Source organism: Rhinopithecus roxellana, chromosome 8 (genome assembly GCF_007565055.1).
Source record: "Rhinopithecus roxellana isolate Shanxi Qingling chromosome 8, ASM756505v1, whole genome shotgun sequence".
Taxonomy (NCBI): domain Eukaryota; kingdom Metazoa; phylum Chordata; class Mammalia; order Primates; family Cercopithecidae; genus Rhinopithecus; species Rhinopithecus roxellana.
In genome coordinates, this window is record NC_044556.1 from 136,097,834 (window position 1) to 136,123,028 (window position 25,195).

Below are 25,195 nucleotides of genomic sequence, written 5' to 3' on the forward strand. Positions count from 1 at the left end.
GTCAATAGCTAGACACGAGAAACATTTTAGGAAGATGGGAATGAATAAATGTGCGTTTCAATAAATTCCGAAGAGAAAGAACTGTTCATTTTTTCCCCCTTATCACCTGAAGATTATCTGCAACATCCCTACAGCATGTGCAGTCCTTCAGAATTTCAGAATTGATGGACTCCAGATGGAATCACAATTTGAACTTACTGGCCATAGTCAGTCTGCCCTTGACCTCACACATTTCTCTAGCCCTATGCTCACCAACAAGAATCCATGGAATAATGGGGCTATCAACTAAATTCATGGACTGGAAAAAATCCTGCAAACATTAACTTCAAAGACTAGATCATAATTTGAAAATCACAATGTAAACAGGAAAAAAAGAGGAGGGGGACAATTGTAAGCTGCTAGCAATTAGGCACTAATTAACTTCCTTCAGTTGTGTAGCTGCTGCCGCCCAGCAGTACCATTTGTATCTCTTTCACATGTATAGAGATTCCCCCAAGCTAATGGTTCCTTAGTGAAACTAAGCCACAATTTGCAGACCAACTTACAGGAAAGATATATCATAAATATATTCACATCTAACTAGCTAACTGAATTTCTCAATTTTATTTATAGTAAAAACCAAATTAAATGGAAAGCAGACAGCATGCCTGTTGGAGTCATCTGTGTGTCCCTGCAAGTTAGCACAGTGCCTGGCACATAATAATTGTGCAAAAAACAGATGTCATTGAATGAATTTATTTATTTCTGTTAATACTCATGAAATCTGACTGTTTCAAACCCTGGAAATTAATTTACTTTTGTTTACCTTATTGAGTGGTGGATATTTACATTAGGAGTTACTTAATATCTCATTGATGGTACCTTCTTTGAAGATTAATTCTTATTGTGTAGCAACATAGATGTAAAACATGTAATCTATTAAGACAAATATATCAACATCCCAGAATTATCTCAGAGAATTGTTTTCTTTTTGATGATAAATTCCTGATTTAGTGTTTCATTTTCAAAAGTCTTTTTCCTGTCATAGAAGTGTAATGAAACAAAGTTTGAATAACTGACATTTTTTGTTAAGTTGAGGTCCTGTGGATGCACGGACATGAGTCAAATGACCAATGTAGCAGGATCTTGGGAGAGACTGGCAGAGATTACAATTCAGAGCCAGGTTACAGTTTAGGAAACTGCAGTCCATCAACAGTTTTAAGTGTCTTTTATATACAAGCCACTGCATGATATACAAGGGAGGTTAAATGCTATAGAATATAATAGAATATGGGATAATACGAGTACATGGTTTCTGACCTTAACAAAGTTATGATCAAATAAATAAAAAGAGAAAGATCAAGTTGAACAAAGCAGACAGCATAGTCAGGACAAGCTGTGGCTCCAATCCTACATTCGTTGTCTAGAAAGAGCCAAAAGTTCTATCTAGAGACTTTGCCTTGGAACAGGTTCATAGAGAAGTATCAGATTAGTGGCACAAACTGTATGTCGGCTAGGGGAAGGAAGCCAGCAAGGGGCTTCATGGTAACCAGTGGAAACACAACAATATAACATCAGGATCAAATTCATTTAACTTTCAAAGAGAGTTTACTTCCCTTGTTTTCATTACCACTGGTTTCTTTCCTGACGTATCTATGATGGGGGTCATCCACAGAGGAAGGCAATAAAGGTGTGGTGGTAAAAAACCTACAAATCTGCTACCATAGGAAGCTTCTAACATCAAGATAAATTGGCATTTTTTCTACATACGTATACTTTTATTTGCAGAACCACCCAAAGTCACTGTGATGCCCAAGAATCAGTCTTTCACAGGAGGATCTGAGGTCTCCATCATGTGTTCCGCAACAGGTTATCCCAAACCAAAGATCGCCTGGACCCTTAATGATATGTTTATCGTGGGTTCACACAGGTACTGGGTTTGTATCATGTTCTTTGTTTTTATTGAGTGAGGAAAATTGATGAGACTTCTAGACCAAACTAATATGACTAAATCCCTAATATTAAGTGAGGTTTGACCAACATACATAGCTTTACATTTTATAAACAGGCTGTGAATGTCAAAAATAATATAAATGATGACTTTATAAAGTTTGAGGTTATTAAGTCTTGAATTCAATAGCTGGGACCAAGTGCTTCCCAATACTTTGAGTTGCAACCATAGCACCAAAACAGTTAGTTTAACTTGAGTAATTGAAATGAGGATAATAAACTTTTTGTGAGGTAAAATAACATATAGTTTTAACAAATCTATTAAAGGCATTGTCCTAGATTTAACAGAAGAGAGAGATCAAGAACAGACCAGTAGCTCTAATTAAAATGTGTACAGACATTCTTTGTAATTACTTCCATTTTTGCCAAACTACAGTGGGAAGCATTTAATTCCACTGGGTGCTTTTTAAAGGCATTGAATCCACTCATGCTCCTAGAGTATAATAAACACGCGGAATATAAACAACAAAGTATCCAGCCATGGGGCTTCCATTACTCTGGGTTTGGCAGTGAAGAGGTCATAGGTATTATCCAGCAAGTTGAGTCAGAGTCTATTCCTAGACTCCTCACAGACTCACTGTGTGACATGAGACATTACATCTCTGGAGTTTTCATTTTGAAGAACGGTCTAGTATAGCAATTCACCACATGGAGCAAGATTGCCTGGGTGCAAATTCCAGTTCTTCCATTTACTAACTCTGACTTTGGGTGAGTTCTGTAACCTCTTTGCTCACCTGTAAAAACAGAAATATTCATAGTATTTAACTCATTAGGGTATTAGGAAAATTTTAGATATAAATAAAAGTAAACTTTCTAGAGCAGTCACTGGCATGTATCCAACACTGGATACATGATATTGTTATTATTATTATTATTATTACATTTCCGCTTATAAAATAATGATGTTAACCATGTCTGCAATCAACACCAAAAATTTAACTCTAAAAGATTTGAAAATATTTTTAAAGGAAAGCACTATATTATCTTGATATTACTATTATGGTATTTTCAATTTTATATTCTTTTTGTTTTTTATTCATAGATATAGGATGACCTCAGATGGTACCTTATTTATCAAAAATGCAGCTCCCAAAGATGCAGGGATCTACGGTTGCCTAGCGAGTAATTCAGCTGGAACAGATAAACAGAGTTCTACTCTCAGATACATTGGCAAGTATAATCACTTTAAAAGGCAATTAAAATAGGATGAATATCACATCAAGCAATGCAAAAGCACTTTTTTGAAAAATTAATATTAGTATTGTATACATAGTATTATACTTCATTTCACACACTGATTGAAGCAAATATTGTAAATAAGTTAAAACTTCATAGAGTGAAAAGCTTCATTAGTCAACAGAAATCAAGGAAGCTTCCAGGTTAATGGAATAATTTCATATTGTCCACAAAGTTCTGTCTTTCCACTGTTCATCTGTTCTCTGCAATATTTTACTTTTACATTAATAAATTCTATATCCTTTCTAGCTTAACTTCCATTTTATAATTTCTACTTATATGCAAAACTGTATATAATATAATTTTTACTTTTTATCTTCAATTTCCCCTCCAAACTTAAACATTTATTGAAAGCGTACTTCATGAAAATTATTCTATAGAATATTTCTATTTAATTTTGTCTTTCTTAGTCAAATAAAGGATAAAGGTGTCATATACTCAGTTCCAGGTTATAAATTGTGAATAATCAATTGCTAGCAATCCACCCTTTCATTCATTCTTATTCAGTCTCATTCATAGTAAGATAATGAAACTGTCAGTAGTGAAGAAAGGATTCAAAAGAGACAATAAAAATAGAGAATTGTACTTGAAGGTATAGGTGAGGGAGAGAACAAAAATGTCACAAGTATTGAATTGAGAGTCTGGAAAGAAGTGGTCTCATTCATAGAAATAAAGAAGGCACATGGTGAATACGTTTAGATGGAAAGTGAGCTCAGATTTGGAGATAAGTGAATTAAAAATATTCACAGAATACCCCGGTGTAGAGGGAAAAACAGCTGGGAATGTGGAACAAGTGACTGAAACCGAATTCTACTTCCATTGTGAAAACAAATTTTGGTTCATTCACGTAGAAGCCTTAATGTTAAACACATTGATTTTAACTTATTAAGCACCTCTAGAGATGCAGCATGCAAATTGCTGTGCTGGAGACTGTGGAGTGTAAAATTTTTAAAACGTGTGTCATGTAGCCTTTACTTTTCAAGAATTTATACAATGGGGGTGGATATATACAGGAATATAACAAGGCAGACAGACAAGTACTACAGTGGGAGGTTGGCAGAGGGGAAGATTAATTCAGACTGAGGAATTAGCAAAGATTTCTCAAAGGAGACAGGATTTAGGCTCAGTCTGGAGGAATGAGTGGGATTTGAAGGATTGTGGCAAAGGGCATTTTACAAAGAGGAAATAGCTTTAGGAAAGGCAAAGAAGATAGGAAAGTAAAAGTCTGTTGAAGTCTGTTGTGTTTTGGACTATCAGTGAAGCTCTGTACCTTGTGATAAGTAAGGAAGTGTAATGGAGGGTAAGGTTAAAAAAAAAAGCTATGCACCCATTTATGATTTTTGAAAGAGATTCTATGGAATTTTGAAAGCAGTGGGAATCACTGAAGGTATTCTAGCAGAAAAATTATGTGATCTGTGAGAAGTTAACTTAGCTTTGTTTAAAAATACCTCAGCTGAAGCTAGGAAGTCCTAAAATATCTCGTTGAGACAAAATGTGTGAGTAAACTGAACCATTAGGCAAGCAAGTGAAGCAAACAGAATGAAGAACAGAAATTTAGAGAATGTCTGTATTTAGCATCACAGGAAAAAGAAGGGTCAAAACCAGGAGACTCTACTTTTTGTAAATGCAAATTTTAGGCTTGGACTGCAAATATCTTCCTGTAGTTAGACATGAATATCCTTAAAATGATGTAGAAAATGTTAACAAATTCATCTACAGTTATATCATCCTCAAGTCTTAATTTAGCTGTCAGTCTTACCATTATCCCTCTTTTGATTATATTTTTCTTAGAATTATTCCTCTCTCTGTTCTTGTTATATTGTTTCTCTAAGATGTATTCTGATTTCTAAGATGTTTCTTTCCTTAAATAACTCTTTTTCTTAAAGAACTTTCAATTAGTTTCATAATTTTTCTGGAGTTTGTTTTATCATAATTATTTTTTGTTTTAGTCATTATATTTTTCCTGATATAATTTCTGTGACCTTGATAAGTGATCTTTTTATCACAAATACATATGTGCATGTGCATTACGAGAGTTTCTTTTGGTTTATAAATATTGAAATGGCCACAAGCACATAAGTTCTGATAGATTTTTAAATTGGTTCATTTACTAAACATAAACAAAACCCATCTGGTCTTGTGCTAAATGTTGACTATTTGCGTGTTTGTTTTTTTCAGAAGCCCCTAAGTTGATGGTAGTTCAGAGCGAGCTCCTGGTTGCCCTTGGGGATATAACCGTTATGGAATGCAAAACCTCTGGTGTTCCTCCACCTCAAGTTAAATGGTTCAAAGGTACATTTCTTCAGTATGTTTGTGTCTGGTTCACTTAGTTTTGTTTTCTTTTTTAAAAAATGATTTGTTAAAACTTTGTGTTGGTGTGTGACTTAGCAGCCCCATAAAATGTGTTTATGATCTCACTGGAGACAATAGTTCAAAATTCTCAACTCTGAATTTCAGGATTTGACATCTGGTATGGATTACAGGACTGTGAAAATCAAAGCAGGAAAAGTTCGCCTTTGCTAATCCATCTGAACATTCTCTTTGTTAGTTTAGGATTGTTTCCTGAAGAAAATTATCCAAGAATACTCCGTTAACGTTTAAAATAACTCCACTGATTTTAGTTCACTTTTCTTAGAGGTGATGGCTCTCACTATTAAAAAGTTTTCTAGATTCACAAGGATACTTTCTATAAAGTGTTCAAATAAAGATACACATTGAAGCTTACAGATAGTTGAAAGACAAATGTATTTATTGATAGGTCAGCTACATCATACATGGTAAATGCTTGTCTCAATTATAGAAATCATCTTTCTATAGTTGTATCATAAAGATTGCACCTCTGTGATTCCATAATAAAATAATGGTTATATGCCACTTGACCTTGGTGAGAATACACTTGGATCCTGGTTCAGGCTCAGCTGCTGACAGTAGATATCTGTGTAAAAAGCCCTGCTTCTGCTTCTGTTTCAGTTCTTCCAATTACGGGAAAAAGAAAAAAATCCTGCAAACACCCTAACAGGGAGGTTGCTAGGATTATTGAGATGCTGTTTGCAAAACACTTTTTAATCTTCAGATGAAAAGTGTTAAATAGTACAAAGCACTATTGTTATGATTCTGTTTGTTAAATCACAAACATTTCCATAGCAACAGGTTGATGTCATAATCACAAAATTAGGAATTCACCTCAAGTTCAAACTCTTAGGGAACATGAGGTGAAAAAGAAAGGCTTTATGTAGAAAATAAATAGTTTTAAATAATATAAATCAAAACCAAGGTGGAAACTGGGAAGTAATGCCATTTTCCTGGTTGTCTATACTGAAAGGATTTGTAGTTTTCATGTTTTCTCTGATAAGAAGGCATTTCTGAATTTGTTCCTTAGTCAGGTTTATGTTGGTTAACATAAACTAATTTTACTTTCTTAAAATACTTAAATTATTTAATTGCCAAAGAAATAAGTCCTGATTTCAAATTTATATTATAATTAAATATATCAAGAAAATGTTATAGAGATAGTGTTTCTTTATTTTAAATGTCATTCAATAGTTTATCATGAAAATAAAAATTCAAAAAAGTAATGGAAATGCCAACTTCTATATACGTGTATATAGCAGAATGTCACAAAAAGTCTTTTATTCTCCCAAACTGGGACTGTGCTCCTGAATCAATTAGTCTTCATGTCTGTCTTAAACCCACAAATAGCTTGGAAACTGAAGAGGAGATAGGGAACTATGTATCCACCACATGAGAGATTCTAGAATTTACTCTCTGTTCCTTCTGTCAACTATAGATATTACCACTCAGTGAGTTCAATAATATATCATTTTGCTGTCCAAGTTATGAACCAACAGAGATAGAATATGGGCATTTGGTACATTGTAAGATGTGTTTCCTGGGTTCATCAATAATAGGCAGAGCTGCCCTGACCTCCAGGATCAGGTCAACTAACATACCCTCCCAAGTCACAGGCAGACAATTTATGCATAAACAGAGTAGAGTTAGGAAGACCAAGAGCAAATCTAGGGGACAAACTCCTGTGAATGCAAACTGGCCTCAAAATGGAGGGGGTTAGGAGCAGGTGGGCTTTCCAGTCCCATCTCTGCTGAGAACAAGACACCAGGAAGGTTGGAAAAATGCTACCTTATGGAAACCATAGGGGTGAGGAGAAAGAGTTCCTGCCTTCACCATAAGAATATGTTTTTCCTCATACCTTCCTTGAGGTGATTCTGATTGAATAAAGTAGGTGTTTGAAAGAAAAAAATGAACAAACTGTATTCCAGTCAGACCATCACAGAAAAGGAATTCCATAAGCACAAACGCTCTCTGAAATTTTAGATCTTTTATTTTTAGAAATGAGCAACATAAAGTGGATTCAAAGGAAAATCAAAACACTATTGAAATCTTATAAAAAGAACATGTATGGTAAAATATTAAAGAAATTAGATTTATTCATTTAGATCTGTTGTTCTTAAAATGTGGTTTGGAGACTCCAGGGGTTCTCACAATTGTTTTAGGGGATTCATGAGATCAAAACTATTTTCATAATAATACTAAGATGTTGCCTTTTTCATTCTTATTGTCTCAAAAGTGAATAATGGAGTTTCTGGAGGCTATGTGATGTCCAATAGAATCAGTGGAGAAGCAAATGTGAGCTTCAGCTGTCTTGTATTATGCTACATGAGAGATTATAGAGATTTGCAAAAATGTGAAACACTGCCACTCTTCTCACTAAATTTCTCATGTTTTGAAAATACAATTTTAAAAATATAATATGTTCATTATACTAAAATGTCAGTCATTTATTAAAAATAAGTGAATGTATATTTTTAAATATCTGTTTTATTTGTAAAATGATATATATATATATGTGTGTGTGTATATATAGAGTATAGATAAATATAATCTACATAAAAATTCACCAGGGTACCCATTATTTTTTAAGAGTACACTTAAGAAGTTTTTAAACAAATGTTTTTGATAACTACTTACTTATCAATTATTTGAAAGGATCTTATACCAGAGATAATGATCTCTCCTTTAGTCTTTATATCCACAGAAGCCAGGATTGAATTTAAACTACAGCAAAAAGAGAACTCTCCTCAATGGTAATGACTGTAAACCCTAGAATATATTGTCAGTAAAGTTGATATATTTTACTATGTATAACATTCTTCTAGTCTTACCTAATATTAAAAGTAAATAGGCCGGGTGTGGTGGCTCACGCCTGTAATCCCAGCATTTTGGGAGGCCGAAGTGGGCGGATCATGAGGTGAGGAGATCGAGACCATCCTGGCTAGCACAGTGAAACCCCATCTCTACTAAAAAAATGCAAAAAAATTAGCCGGGCGTGGTGGCGGGCGCCTGTAGTCCCAGCTACTCAGGAGGCTGGGACAGGAGAATGGCATGAACCCGGGAGGCGGAGCTTGCAGTGAGCTGAGATCGTGCCACTGGACTCCAACCTTGTGGACAGAGCAAGACTCCATCTCAAAAAAAAAAATAAAAAAAAGAAAAGAAAAGAAAAAAAATCACCATTTTACTTCCATCTGAAAGGTTCTGTATTTATAGCTCCTCAATAATTTGATGAGTAACTTTTCAGTAGAAATCAGGAAAGGAGAATCTATCAAAATGTGATTAAAATAGAGACTTAATTGAACTAATGTTTTCCAATTTATATTTTGTTTCATGACTGCTATTCTTTAAACATTTTTATTCTGATAGAAAGCTACTAGCAAAAAAGGTCTTTATCCTGTTAATGTCCTCTGACATTTACAGAAGAAATATAAGGGGAAAGTAAATTTCAAAAATCTGAATGCATTTTAGTCCAAATATTTTAATACTTGATGAACAGTGGGGTCACATTGCATCCTCCCGTGGTGTGAGGAAAGTTTATGTCAACATCATCTGCTTTTATTTATAAAAATTTCTCAGAGGCACATCGACACAGCTTTAGTTACTGCTCTCATTTTCACGTGGTATGTAGTAGCAGCTTAAAAGGATGATTGAGGTTTTAAATATTGGAATGCTGAAAAATACTTTGTTTTAGGCACTGACGGTTGCTGATGTAATTTTTTTTCAAATTTAGACCTCTCATGACCTCCTTGCCTTTGAAAATTATATAAACAGAAGGGGAATTGTCCATTTGTTGCCCCGAGTCTGTTGACTATTGCTATTTGCAGTGTCCTAGAGAATTTTAGTACTAGCTCCTGAGTTGTGTTGCTTCTTAGAAGCTAAGACAGTTACTTCCATGGTCCTCTCGCCAAGGTCAGATGGCTGGTGTATGACATTTTGGAGAATACCTTTTCAGGCTTGACATCTGGGAATACTATGAAACTCTAAGAACAATGGCTCTCAAAGCTCCTGGAAGTTTTTAAGATCCTGACATGTTTGATGTCACCCTTTACAAAAACAAACAAAAAAGATGTGGACACTGAGCTGGCACTAAACATCCAGTATTATGTACAGTACTATGTACTTTTTTATGATAGTGGTCATCCTGATTAAGTCCATTCTTTGGAAAGGAGATGCCCTGGAGGAGGAGGAGGGGAAGCATAAGGAAAAGCCTAACCTAAATCATAGCTTTGTTGAGGCATCTCTGCCTTCAAATAAAAGTCATTCTCAGGAAATTCAAGGCACTGGTCATTAGCTGAAATAAAATTCCTCTGGTCTCTCAGACATCTACTGAGTAACCAAATGCATCCTGCCACAAAGATGGTAGAAACCTCCTTTCAACCTTCATTTCTGCACTCCCTTCTTACCTAAGCCTTGGTTGTGACTCCCAGGCTTTCCCAGTTCTAGCTTCAAAGAGCTGCTTATTTTTTATTTAGTTGCACATACAGACATAAATAGAAAATATTCATACACAGTTTATTACGGGTCTGGATTTTAGACTGTAGAAAGTGTCTTTGTTGTGCCAAACACTTGTGTTTAAAAACTTTGCAATCAACTTTATTCAGAAGTTTTGAAATTAAACCAATAACTGCATAAACAATTTTAATACTTTAGTATTTAATATTCTCCCCTTTGTTTTGACTTAGGAGATCTTGAGTTGAGGCCCTCAACATTCCTCATTATTGACCCTCTCTTGGGACTTTTGAAGATTCAAGAAACACAAGATCTGGATGCTGGTGATTTTACCTGTGTAGCCATCAATGAGGCTGGAAGAGCAACTGGCAAGATAACTCTGGATGTTGGCTGTAAGCCTCCAGATCTTATAGGCCAATTTGTTTTGAAATTGATCTGTTTATTTTTCATGTTTAATAACCTTGAAATGATTTGGTAGAATTATTCATCAGAATGGCAGAATTAGAGGATGCATTTCAGATTAATATCATAACAGTAGTTGGCATTTACGAGGTGCTTTCTTGCTTTCTTTCTTTTTTTTTTTTTTTTTGATACGGAGTCTTACTCTGTCACCCAGGCTGGAGTGCAGTGGTGCTATCTCGGCTCACTGTAACCTCTGCACCCCATGTTCAAGCAATTCTCCTGCCTCAGCCTCCTGAGTAGTTGATATTGCAGGTGCCTGCCACCATGCCCAGCTTTTTTTTTTTGTATTTTTAGTAGAGGCAGGGTTTCACCATGTTGGCCAGGCTAGTCTTGAACTTCTGAGCCTCGTGATCCACCCGCCTCAGCCTCCCAAAGTGGTGAGATTACAGGCATGAGCCACCGCACCGGGCCACTTTCTATGTACCATTTGCTGTGTCAAAAACTTTTATATGGAGAGATCCTAAAATTATCTCCTTTTTATAGATAAGGAAACTGAGGCTTATAAAGGCTAAGCAACTTGATCAGGGTTACAGAGTTAGGGAGGGGCAGAACCTGGATATTTGAACTCAAGTTGCCATTTCCCTACCAAGAGTCATCCATTCTGCCACCAAATTTCTAAGTATCAACATTTGGAGGCCAGCAATTCTACTTTGGCCCTAGACCACAGTTTGAAGATGTTGATGACAGCAAAGGTATCAGATTGTGCTTTTACTTAAAAAAAAATCCAATAGTAATTACTCTTCAGTGTATAAAATAAAGTACTACAAAAACATGTCAATCACAAAATGAAGATATAGTGCATGCAAGACAACTGTATATGGGTTACTCAAGAAGTTTGGTCCTCTCTTCTTTTTTGTCTACCTAATGTCTCTTAAAAAATAAATATCTTCACATTGTGGTCAGATATAACAGAGTTCACTTTGTATGAAATGGAATCTGGCATTTAATTTTTAAGATAAGTTAACATTTGTGGCCCTTAGAACTTATAAAACACAACATTGCATTCAATTTGCCTATATTTTCACTTGTATATGATGATATTCATGCCAGACTGTTTTTGTAAAGCCAAAGTTAGAACTGTAAAGAAAATGCTTTTTGTTTTTCTTAGAATATAGTGACACAAAACATTTTAGTTCTACTGTTTTAAGTCTTTCAATGAAAATTATGTCCTGCTAAACTTGATATTTGTTTCATGTAAGCTAAATTTTTGCTTTCTGGGATCTTTTATGATCCCCTTGCCCCTGAGCTGTCTGGTGAACACTCTGCATTCTTAGTGATTATGCCCTGGGGGAGAATCAACAAAGCTGGAAATGACCACAAAGACCACTATAGAATCTGTCTAGGACACTGTAAGACGTGTTTGAACCATGACTAAACTCTGTGGTTATTAAGATAAATGCCTTGAAAATAAGATTGGAACCTTTGGGTGGAGGGTAGCTCTGAATCTACTAGCAAGCAGGATGTAAAACACAGTAAAGCTTTTAGAAATATAAGGCCCAAATAAAGAGGGTCACTACATAGAGAATTCTTGTTTACAAGAAATACACTGAGTACATTTTAATTCTCAACATTTTCTAGTTCTCCTTCTACCTCCTTCCTGCACAGATATTTTATGTTTATTCAAGATTCTGTTAGACTTGTCTAGCTCTAGAAGAAGAAACAGTCTCAGTAATTTTTCCCAGCAAAAAGGTAATTGCACCCTCAGTCCCCTGAAAGTTTGTAGAAATCCTAAGAATCTTTTGCACAGGCTTATTTGCTTACTTGCTGCCTTCTTGATAATCCCTTTTAGCTTCTGGAATTTCCAGATTCCTTCTTCTGTCCAGTGATACACCATATAAGGGTTCACGCTATCTGTGCTGGGGGGACTTGCATTGGATTAGGAAACATCCTAACAAATGTTTCATATTTATACTTTATTTCTTGAACAGAAGTGAATTTTGTTTTATCTTTACTTATACTCGAGATCTTCATTCTCCGTGACCCTTTCTAAAACAATGGCTTTTTCAACTTTTATTCCAGTAATTGTCCTGACAGAACCATCAACATAAGCCAAATTATTTGTTTATTGTAACCTTGACCATTGTTCACAATTGCCAAATAACTTAGTATTAAAGTCAGTACCATTCATGTTTCTGTTTTGCATTAACTATTACCATATTCGCTGTTAGATCTTTCTCATTGTAGCTCATAATGTTAGGAGTTGCTTCATTTTTGAGGTTTCCTTGTCATTGATACTACCTTGGCTGCTTACCTAGTGCCTGGTCTTCTCATTTGCCTTGTTTTGTGATACCAGTACATATATTCTTTGACCTTCAGCTTGTTTTCTTGAATAACAAAGGTTGAATAGACCTTGTCTGTTCACATCACACTGTGGTTACATATTCTAGTAGATGTAATATGTAAATGCCAAGAACCATGTGAATCACTGTTGTAGTGATAATTATAGCTATCACTATTAGGTTTAAAGGTAAACACATATGAAATCAAAACTTTCCCCAGAACTTATATAGTGGTTAAGTAAATGGTGGACTCTGACAGAGAATGGGTTTTCTGCCTAACTTTCCTCATCTATAAAATAATGATCTAAGTGGTACCTACCTCATTGGTTGGTTGTAAAGATAAAACGAGATATCATCATAACATACACCTAGCATATCAGCTGCTATTGCTGTTCCCCTAAAGCTGTTTAATGAAACATGTATCATGTAAATGAATATTAACTTCACACATTAAGTGGTCGTTATGATTCTTTGAACCTTGAAAAATCATATGGAAATGCCTATATAATAGCAGCTTAGTATTTAAGATTAAGCATTGGGATTTTAATGTGAAAGTCACTGTTTCAGCTTAACTTTTTAAAGAAAGGGCTTGAGACAAGTTAAGTATTAAGCTTAGTAGTGCATAAAATTGTTCATTTGAGTTCCAAAACTATTGGGCATAAATTTAAGTAGCTTATGACTTAGGAAGAAAAACATGCTTTTATCCATATCATTTGAACTTTCAGGTTGTTTTTGTGGGCATATTACTTCATATCAACAATACTAGATCAAAAAAGAATGAAAAGGCTATTTAATATGATTTTTGAGTTCTAGCTTCTTGTAGTGAATGCCCTTTTTCCTATTACTTATTATCATGGTTTTAAATTATGGACATTTCAGGTCAACAGGGAAAGTTACCAATGATTTTTATCCTTTGTAAAAAGGGATAGTGAATTGTGAAGTCATTTGGAAGGAAAGAGGACTGGCTACATCAAACAAAAAGTTGGCTTGGCAGTGATTTTATTTGTAGCATTCCATACCACACAGGGTTTGAGTCTTAGACTGTAGTTTCATGCTTTGTGGTTTGGTGGAACCAAAACAATGTGTCCAGTCATTTTAGGAAAGAAAATCTCTGACTAAAATAATGCAAGAGTCACCATATGGAGTACATATATTTAATTGTCCCTAAGGGAACTAGAATAATTTTATGGAATAATTTTTGGAGCAAGATGGTCAATCTGTTTGTGATTTTTATATTTGCAGAATAATGTGTGTACACAACCATATCTATATGTAAGTTACAGCAAAGTTATACTGTGGCATTAACCCTGTGCAGATCTCAAGATGCTTGCAAACAAATACTTAGGATCTCAGAGGATCAAACATCATCCTAACAGACTCTATGAAGAAGAAGCCAAAATTGAAATTAACCATAGATACATTAAACTAACCACAGAAATTAACCTAGATGTATTAAACTCCAGTTGAGAATAAGTTAACTCTACAATATTTTTAATGAGAGTTTATATCTGAGTGATTATTATATACTAAATGATTAATAAAGATCATCTCTTTTAACAACATAAGATAGGAAATGTTATGCCTTTCTTGTTGATGGGGATATTTTAACTGGAGGAGGTAAAATCATTTTCTCAAGCTTAGAGTTGCCATTTGAAGCCACTTAGTGTGCTCTTCACCTCTCTAAGCAAACAGCCTCCTCTGTAGAAGCACCATGCATGGTAGTACACTCACTGCTGTTCTTCTTTCCCTTAGTTTCATTAATGTATTTACCATCTACCCACTGTAATTCACTTGGAAGTCATGTTGGCTACATTCAGGAGTAGGAAGTATTTAAAAAGCTTCTTGGCTGTGTTAGGAGTTGCTTCATTTTTGAGGTTTGCTTGTCATTGATGCTGCCTTGGCTGCTTACCTAGTGCCTAGTATTCTCATTTGCCTTGTTTTGTGATACCAGTACATATATTCTTTGACCTTGTGCTTGTTTTGTGCATGATGCTGTTCTCAAAGCTGCTTTATGACGGATGACTTCTCCAGTCTTAATTGAGTTTTGTTGGTACAGGTTGAAGTTTGCTTACCCTTTTTTATTCCAGTTTGTTCTTGGCTTTCTTAGTTCTGAAAATTGAAATCTGCCTTCATTTTCACTGATGCCTGTGTTGTAATGTGTCAGTAAACTGGGTTTTCTTCCAAGTACTTGGTTGATTCCAGGCTTCTGCATATCTTTGTGCTGTTCTGGAATTTATTTTCTGTCCATCACCGCATTTACCTGCCCATACTCTGAGCCTAACGAATCCGGAAACTTTTAAACTTAACTTCCATTTTTCAGAACAGCCACCTGCTTTAGAATAAATGACTTCCATTTATCTAGAGAAAAGTAACTGGGTCTTAGAGACTTTGTGTATTAGTCTGTTCTCACACTGCTATAAAGAAATCCCAAAGACTGGGTAATTTATGAAGAAAAGAGGTTTAATTGGTTCACCGTTGTGCAGGCTCCACAGAAGGCATGGCTAGGGAGGACTCAGGAAACTTAAAATCATGGCAGAAGGCAAAAGGGAAGCGGGTACATCTTACATGGCCAGAGTAGAAGGAAGAGAGCAAAGGCGGAGGTGCTACACGCTTTTGAATCACCAGATCTCATGAGAATTTACTCAGTATCCCGAGAACAGCAAGGGGGCAATCTGCCCCCATGATCCAATCACCTCCCACCAGGCCCCTCCTCCAAAACTTGGGGATTACAATTCGACATGAGATTTGGGCAAGGACGCAGATCCAAACCATATCACTTAGAATAAGCAAGCTATGAGCTATTCTATTAACTATGTTTAAAATATGTTTATTTTGCCTATTATTTTTATAAGTCAAATTCCCATATAGATGGATTAAGAAAACTGTAAACACTGATACACCATTTATTTATAAAATCATATTGTTCAATTATGGTATTTAACCTAATTTAATTTGTTTGGGTTCAATAAATAAATAAGAGGGCTTCTGAAATTGCCATGTGAAAGTTCAATGTTCTGGGTCAAGGTTGTTATATACACTTATGCACCAGACACACACACAAACACACACACACACACACACACACACACAAACACACACTGGGTTATTACTGAAGTGTTGTCATACTGATTCAAAAATTCATTCACACATATCCAGTGGCCATGAATAATGCACAAAGTACTATGTTAGCTGCTGTAAAAGATAAAAATACGGTTACAAATATAAACTCTCTAGGAAATAAAAAACAAACATAGTATAACAACAGGTTGAATGTGGTGATTGCTATGAGAGTGGTAGAGAGTGAGTTCTCTGAAACTTTAGAGAGGGAAGAAATCATGCTCATCTCAACTGGTAAGAGATGGCATCATAGAGGAGGGGCCTTTTAAACCAGATTAAAAGATTGCCAATATTTGAACAGCTAGAGATCAATAGCAGACATTACACTTGTGGGAGGTGGTAATAACAAGGTACTATAAGAGAAAGGTCAGTCCTTGTTTGGAGAAGAACAAGGGATGCTGATTGCCCAGGTAGTAACATTTATAAAGGGAAATAATAGGAGATGAGGCTGCAGAGTTGGAGGAGGTTCTTTAACCTATGCTAAAAACCACTAATGCTGCTGAAGAGACAACTGTACATCAAATCCAGAATTCCCATGGGAAGAAAAGTGATCTCTGTAAGAATATTTATGAGCCTGCTAACTAGTATGACTATGAGTAGTTGTGAGAAGCCATAGAAAAGGAGAAGTTAATATAATAGCAAAGAATGGTGACTCCAAAGTTGAATTGACTTGGCTTTTAATCGTGCTTCCATAATTCAACTCCATGTGATACTTAGCAAATTAGCTGTATTTCAGTTTCTTCATCTATAAAATCAGAGTAATAACAATACCTACCCCATAGAGATATTGTGAAGATTAAATGAGATAAATAATGGACAGCACTTAACACAACCTCTGACTCTATAAGTGATAATTATCATTTCTAACCAAGATTTAACCTTGACTTTATCAAAGAGCCTTCCCTAGGGTACACCTCTTAGAGTCCTGTATGAGCAGGTTTCATCCATTGCCTCCAGAAGTACCCTGTGTAGTTCTCCTTGCCTGATGTCTCATCACCCATAAGTTTCCAGGATGTATTGAGAGCCTCATCTATTTGAACTTGCTGACAGTATCCTCCCTAAACAGGATTCCTATGTTTGCCAAGATGTGCCTCTGATGTATTTCTACGTCTTCCTCCCTGATCTCTGTGGTTACCTGAATTATGTGGACATCTGTAGCCTCTTATCTATAATTTTAATAGTTTCTGAATCATTTCTTAATTCTGTCTAAGATATTAAACTCTCCCTATTCTCTTTTTATCAAATACTACATTCTGTTACTTTAATTTGTATTATTTATTCTCAAATTTAAATTTCTCTAATTCAAAAATGTGAAAGGTATGAGAAGCAAGAATATGATATTGAACAAGGATATAATTTAGCAGTAAACAGTGTTAGCTTGTTATATAGTGATTACGAAAGAATGAACTCTGGTATAAATTAATTTAAAAATTCAATCAAAGGAGCAAGTTATGGAAAGTGTCAAAAATATCTTATTATAAGGCCCACTTATTTATAAGATAGTCTTAAAGTTTGAGCAATTTGACAGAAACTAAAATTGAAAACAAATTTTTAGAATGAAAGATTCTCTTTTTTTTTTTCATTATTATACTTTAAGTTCTAGGGTACATGTGCATAACGTGCAGGTTTGTTACATATGTATACTTGTGCCATGTTGGTGTGCTGCACCCATCAACTCGTCAGCACCCATCAACTCGTCATTTGCATCAGGTATAACTCCCAGTGCAATCCCTCCCCCCTCCCCCCTCCCCGTGATAGGCCCCAGTGTGTGATGTTCTCCTTCCTGAGTCCAAGTGATCTCATTGTTCAGTTCCCACCTATGAGTGAGAACATGCGGTGTTTGGTTTTCTGTTCTTGTGATAGTTTGCTGAGAATGATGGTTTCCAGCAGCATCCATGTCCCTACAAAGGACACAAACTCATCCTTTTTTATGGCTGCATAGTATTCCATGGTGTATATGTGCCGCATTTTCTTAATCCAGTCTGTCACTGGTACCAAAACAGAGATATAGACCAATGGAACAGAACAGAGTCCTCAGAAAGATTCTCTTTATTTAAGGTAATTATAATTTGAACTCCCACTCTTTTTATCATCTATCACTTTAAGGAAATGGTTGGGCTTCTAAGTGTCTCTCTTCATTTATAAAGCAAAAAAGAAACACTCATTTTTACATAAGAGAGGAATATCAACAGGGTAAATTTACAATATAATATAAACAATAATTCAAATTCAGTCAGTTTGACAGTTTAATGTTTAAGTTTATGTTTAATATACCTGGATAATATACCAATGACTTTTTTATTGTTTGTAATATCTTCCAGCACCTCCAGTTTTCATACAAGAACCTGCTGACGTGTCTATGGAAATTGGCTCAAATGTGACATTACCTTGTTACGTTCAGGGTTATCCAGAACCAACAATCAAATGGCGAAGATTAGACAACATGCCGATTTTCTCAAGACCTTTTTCAGTTAGTTCCATCAGCCAACTAAGAACAGGAGCTCTCTTTATTTTAAGTAGGTTGAAGGAAATATATTTTGTATGAATATGTACTTTTATATTGTACGTTTATGTTTTATACATAGGTATTGCTATTTAAAATAATATATTAATCTTGCCAACACATTTTATGTTCATTGCATTTTACTTTGAAATAGTACTGGCATTTTATATTTGGGAATTATCATAAATGAGTTATATTTTATTCAAATGTATGTCATTAATTTATCGTAAAGGCTTATGAAACAATATGACTTCTTCATACCTTACCATTTCTTATTGCAAGTAGAGTCACCTGAGCCTCTACATAGATAAGTGGTCACATTACCTTGACTCTTGAAATAATTGTTGTATAGAAAGGTAAAATATTACTATTAGTTTACTTATTTTGTCTAACAGTACATAACAACATAGGGATGCTTTGGAAACTCCTTTATTAAAAGTTGTATCTGCCTGAAGCAAAAGATCCCTGCCACCCCCACAAAAGCCAACTACTTTCTCATCTAAATATTTTATAAGCTATTCAGTATTCAGATATTTGGAAGCACCTTCTATTTTTTCAAATAATGCTAAGAATAATTGCATGGTGTTACAAGAGGAGGAAAAGCATTTAGATAATTAATTGCATTTTTAAAAATAATGGGATGTTTGGGGTATTTTATAGAAAGCTTTCAATCAGTTACTGCTAAGTTAATTATTTTAATCATTTTCTTTTTTTTTTTTTTTTTTTTTTTTTTGAGACGGAGTCTCACTCTGTCGCCGGGGCTGGAGTGCAGTGACCGGATCTCAGCTCACTGCAAGCTCCGCCTCCCGGGTTCACGCCATTCTCCTGCCTCAGCCTCCCGAGTAGCTGGAACTACAGGCGCCCGCCACCTCGCCCGGCTAGTTTTTTGTATTTTTTAGTAGAGACGGGGTTTCACAGAGTTAGCCAGGATGGTCTCGATCTCCTGACCTCGTGATCCGCCCGTCTCGGCCTCCCAAAGTGCTGGGATTACAGGCTTGAGCCACCGCGCCCGGCCCCATTTTCATTTTTATATTTTGGGTGGGTACGTGTTCTCATTCCGTTGCCCAGGCTGGAGTGCGGTGGCATGAACTTGGCTCACTGCAAACTCCACCTCGCAGGTTCAAGCAGTTCTCCTGCTTCAGCCTCCTGAGTAACTGGGATTACAGGTGTGAACCACCACACCCAGCTAATTTTTGTGTTTTTGGTAGAGATGGGTTTTACCATGTTGGACAGGGTGGTCTCAAACTCTTGACTTCAAATGATCCACCCACCTCGTCTTCCCAAAGTACTGGGATTACAGTTGTGAACCACCGTGCCTGGCCCAAGTTTATTAACAGTATTAAATGTACATTGGCCACTTAAACTTCCAGATATCAATTACATTGTCTACTAACAAGTGCTTCAGTGTTCAGCTCTGTGGTGAACTCTATGGTGGACAGAGTCAGATGTAGCGTCCCTCACCCAGGTAGTTTGCAGTCTGTTCTCTGAGTGGATGCCCATAAAAGGAGCTACTGGGAAACACACATCAGATTGGGTCAGATTGTGCATGACTTGAATGTCCAGGTGAAAAAAATGGATTTGATGAGCTAGAAGTTAGAGAGCCCCATTCCAAGTTTGATAGGCAGGAAAAGGTACATGAAAGTACTGTTTCAGAACAACACTGCTACAAGATAGGAAGAGAGATGAGAGAAAGGGAACATTGAAAAGCTCAAAGAGTGATGATGAGAAACAACCCAGATGTTGATAAAAAGTGAGACCTGAAAACAAATTAATTAAAGGAGATGAAAGAAAAGGAAGAATAAAAGAACTCAGTATCTTGAGCAACAGTTGACTAATTGTCAAAATTAAATTGTCTGAAAGGAAATTAGTGATTAGAAACTTGGTTCTCATGGTATGTTGTTTTTCTGCACAAATTAGCCCAAGAATTCGGAATACAAAAAATATCCTGGTTAGAACTAATGTATGATTTATTAATCGGGTGGTTTGCTGAATTTTTATTTCCAAATGAATGTCTGCTATTTAGAGTGGATGCTGACTTAGTTTACCAGATGCAGTTCTACAATTAAATGCAGATGGTTAGCAGAGGAATGGAAACGTTGTCATGGTTCTTTATCTGAGATAGTATGGAACTATTCATACTGGAAAGCTGCACTTCTCTCTGTTCAAATCTTATCAATAGATTAAACTGCTTATTTTGGGTCATATATTTTACAAGGTTATACTCATTCCCCTATTTAAAATTCTCTCCTTCCTTCCTGATTGCTCACAAGACAAAACTATGTTCTTTTTTTTTTTTTTTTTTTTTTTTTTTTTTGAGCTGGAGTCTCGCTCTGTCGCCCGGGCTGGATTGCAGTGGCGGGATCTCAGCTCACTGCAAGCTCCGCCTCCCGGGTTTACGCCATTCTCCTGCCTCAGCCTCCCGAGTAGCTGGGACTACAGGCGCCCGTCACCTCACCCGGCTCGTTTTTTTTTTTTTGTTTTTGTTTTTTGTTTTTTGGTTTTTTTTTTTTTTTTTGTATTTTTTTAGTAGAGACGGGCACCGTGTTAGCCAGGATGGTGTCGATCTCCTGACCTCGTGATCCGCCCGTCTCGGCCTCCCAAAGTGCTGGGATTACAGGCTTGAGCCACCGCGCCCGGCCAAAACCATGTTCTTGAGAAGGCACCAGCCCACCTCTTCAACTTCAGTCTCCTGACTATCCCCACACAACCTATAACTCAGTAGTCCCCATCCTCATGGCTCCAATACCCTCTTTAATTACAAATATTTTGTAATATCATTTTATTATCTGGAAAAATTTTATATATTTGATCTAACTACATAAAAATTATGTTAATATCTAACACATACAAATGAAAAATGAGGGAAAGTAATTTATATTAAAATAATGTATATTTCATTATGTAAATACTCTGACATTGTCTACACAATATGAAGATACATTTATGTGGCATCATTATGAATTCAATAGCTCAAATGCAGGCTCACGCAGGAGTATAGGATTGATGACTCAAAAACTCCAAGCTGGTGAAGTGATTTTCTAAGATGATGTGCAATTATTACTAAAGTTCTGTCTTTCTTCTATGCATTCAGAATTAGGTTGTAGACTCACGTAGTTACAAACAAAGTTATGAAATACACACATTTCAGTGGGAGCTTCAAAATCGTGCTGGACTTGGGAAAATTGTTTATTTGCGAATCTGCCCGATGTATCATCTCTCTAGTTTTTACCCACTGAATGCCAGCAGACTTCTCCAATCATTGCATCAACTAAAAAATCTCCCCTGCAAGCTTCTAACAGGGTGGTGGTGCAGAGTTCATTGATGGTACAGCTTTCCATTCTTTGTACGGGCCATGATTTTTCTAGTCATTACAAAAGCTCTTGCTTTTGTAATCTATTAGATTTGGACTGCCCTTCCTCTATTCTACTCACTCAGATATTACCTCAGTGTGAATCCTTCTCCAATTGCCTTCATGCAGTCACTTCTGTCTCTGTTTCCAGAACTCACTGTCTGGGACTCTTTGGTAGTACTTATTTCACTGTGGTGTGACTGCTGGTTTCTGTGTATGTCCCCTCCTCTACCAGAAGGCAGTGCACACTTTCCATCCACAGATCTCAGCACTGTTTCTGGCACATAGTTAATGCTCCATAGATGGTATTAGATGAGTAAATGAGTTCTTCCTTTTAGACTTATGGGCAAGTGATAAAGGAACCTATATTTGTGAAGCTGAAAACCAGTTTGGAAAGATCCAGTCAGAGACAACAATAACAGTGACCGGACTTGGTAAGATCAATTGAATGTCTACATACCACGGTCTTCAAAATCATCAGACTTCTTTTACTATGTCGTCTCTTGCCTGTGCCACTTAAAAAAAAATAAGATAAATAACTAATTACTAGACCAGCCTTCCCTTCCCTACCACATTTCATATTTCTTAGAATATTAGTCCTGGAAATAACCTTAGAGATTATCTGCTCCAAAATGAAGGTCAATATAAATAAATTGTTTTAAATCTAAACATGAATACACACATGCACGCGCACACACACAGGCGCGCGCGCACACACACACACATATTAGAGTCGTGGTCTTTTCTGATTCCTTTTTTACTTTTGTTATTTTAGTCAACATGGAATTATTTTTGTGTATGATAGGTAAAAATATATCATTTATTTCCAAGTAGTAAGACATTTGACACAATATATATTATTGAATATTATCTTCCCACTGACTAAAATACCCATTTGATCACGTAGTAAGTTTATGTCCCCATGTCTATTCCTCAGAATTGTATTTCTGAAATAGTACTACATTGCTTAAATTAGTATAGCATTTAATGTGTTTTTATATCTGTCAGTACATGTTTCTCATTAATAACCTTTTACACAGTTTTTAAAATATGTCTTCATTTGTCTATGTATAAATTTTCCAAGTAAAATCACTTAGGGATTTTACTTTATGTTAAATTTATTCATTAATTCTTAGAGAAGGGCATATTTACAATACTCCTTTATCATTCCATCTAAGAGAGTCAACCTCGTATTATTTGCTTGAGCTATTACAACAGCATCCTTATTGATCCCATTTCTTCCAGTGTACTTAGTTTTCAGATTAATATTTCCCCCAGAAATGATCCTGATGATTCCACTTTTCTATTTATAAATGTTTTCAGTTACTCTCCATTTGTCTACTGAATATATTGCAAATACCTTGGCTTGACATTTCAGGCCTTTGATGTCATAAACATTCTTTTTTACCTTTTTTACTTCTACACTAATGTATTACCTGTCCTTTTGCATTCCCCCTACTTAGAAGGAGACTTTAATTTTTACTTTCAAAATCATACCCATTTTCATGTAAATATTTTGTTTCTGAAAACTCAAATTTTTATAGCATAACTTATAGTCTTTGGGGTCTGTAAAGTGGTTTACCTTTCTTTTGGGTGAAATAGAGTTGAAAGTGCCTGTGCTCTCTCTAATTTAGTTGCTCCACTTATTGGAATCAGCCCTTCAGTGGCCAATGTTATTGAAGGACAGCAGCTTACTTTGCCCTGTACTCTGTTAGCTGGAAATCCCATTCCAGAACGTCGGTGGATTAAGAATTCAGCTATGGTAAGAACATTTTAAATGCATGCATTCATATTCCTAATTTTCTTTTCTTTTTTTTTTTTTTTCCCCTTTGAGACGGAGTTTTGTTCTGTCGCCTAGGCTGGAGTGCAGTGGTGGGATCTAGGCTCACTGCAACCTCTGCCTCACAGGTTCAAGGGATTCTCATGCCTCAGCCCCCAGAGTAGCAGTATTACAGGTGCCTACCACCATGCCCAGCTAATTTTTGTATTTTTTAGTAGAGATGGGGTTTCACCATGTTGGCCAGGCTGGTCTCAAACTTCTGACCTCAAGTGATCCATCCACCTCAGCCTCTCAAAGTGCTGGGATTACAGGTGTGAATCACCGCACCTGGCCCACATTCCTAATTTTCTTGAGTAACAAGTAATATATTCCAGTCACCAAAAGTATCAATTTAATAAATATACAAAAATATGTTTTTATAAGTATACCAAAGCTTTTCTTTATTATTAACATTTTTGTTATTCATATTATTTTGGCATTAATGAAATTGAGAAATAGTGTAATTTTCATAATTTTATATTAAATTCAGTGTCACTAGTGAACTTTTTTCAGAATATAGAAGAACTGAAGCAAGTATTGTTATTTTCATAGCACTTAAATATTTTGTGCTCTTCTTTGTAGTACATTATTAAACGTTAATATTCCCATAAAATTCTTCCATTTTGTATATCAGTCTTTATTATTATTAACTTTAAACATATCTTTCATTATGAACTATATAAAAATGTAGATATATATTGTCATTGTTTTTCAGTGTAAATTTTTTTATGAAAGGATGTGAAAAATGTTTACAGTTCTATGAAATTTTTTCTGTAAATAAGCTATCTATGGCAATAAATTTTCTTCTGGTTCAGAGCATTTTTCTTTCCATTTTCTAGAATATTGGGACTCACTCTCTTACAGTACTGATTAGAGGTGAATATGCTGAACCCAGGAGGCGGAGGTTGCAGTGAGCCGAGATCGTGCCACTGCCCTCCAGCCTGGGTGAGAGAGCAAGACTCCGTCTCAAAAAAAAAAAAAATGAATTGACTCCATCTAAGAAGATGTAAAATTTCATATTTGCATAAAAGTCTGAGAAAAAATAGCAAACCTCACTTAAAAATAAATGCCCTTGTAGAATGATAGTATTTGAGCACACAAGTATCTTCACACAAGTATTGTTCAAGAAATAAGAAATAACAATTAAGAGAGACTGTAATTAGAGTCTCAAGAAATATACAAGAAGTATATTTTTGTATATTTACTTCTTAAGAAAATTAGGAATGTGGGCCAGGTGTGGTGATTCACACCTGTAATCCCAGCACTTTGAGAGGCTGAGGTGGATGGATCACTTGAGGTCAGGAGTTTGAGACCAGCCTGGCCAACATGGTGAAACCCCCATCATGTGTGCTCAAATACTATCATTCTACAAGGACATTTATTTTTAAGTGAGGTTTGCTAATTTTTTCTCAGGTTTTTATGCAAATAAAAAGCAGTGTAGGTGGATGATACAGATTTACAGGCGATCATTCTTAACTGAAAATATTATCAGACTTCCCTGACACAATTCATATATCACATATTGTCCACTAATATTTGCATCTATTACCTAACAAGGGCGGATGTTGAGATTAAGTCCTTCTCCCTTGGCATTAATAAGGGCCTATGTGCCAAAATAAAAATATCAAATAGCCATTTGATAT

At 35.7% G+C, this 25,195-nt stretch overlaps 1 protein-coding gene across 1 annotated transcript in view; it reads left to right on the forward strand.

Annotated features, from left to right (window-relative positions):
- HMCN1 (hemicentin 1) overlaps positions 1–25,195 on the forward strand; it is a 470,019-nt gene that overhangs the window by 216,858 nt on the left and 227,966 nt on the right. Inside the window, 7 exon segments of the mRNA XM_030936855.1 lie at positions 1,768–1,909; positions 3,032–3,159; positions 5,404–5,517; positions 10,257–10,415; positions 18,203–18,397; positions 22,072–22,167; positions 23,368–23,495. Coding sequence (XP_030792715.1) covers positions 1,768–1,909; positions 3,032–3,159; positions 5,404–5,517; positions 10,257–10,415; positions 18,203–18,397; positions 22,072–22,167; positions 23,368–23,495 — 962 coding nt within the window.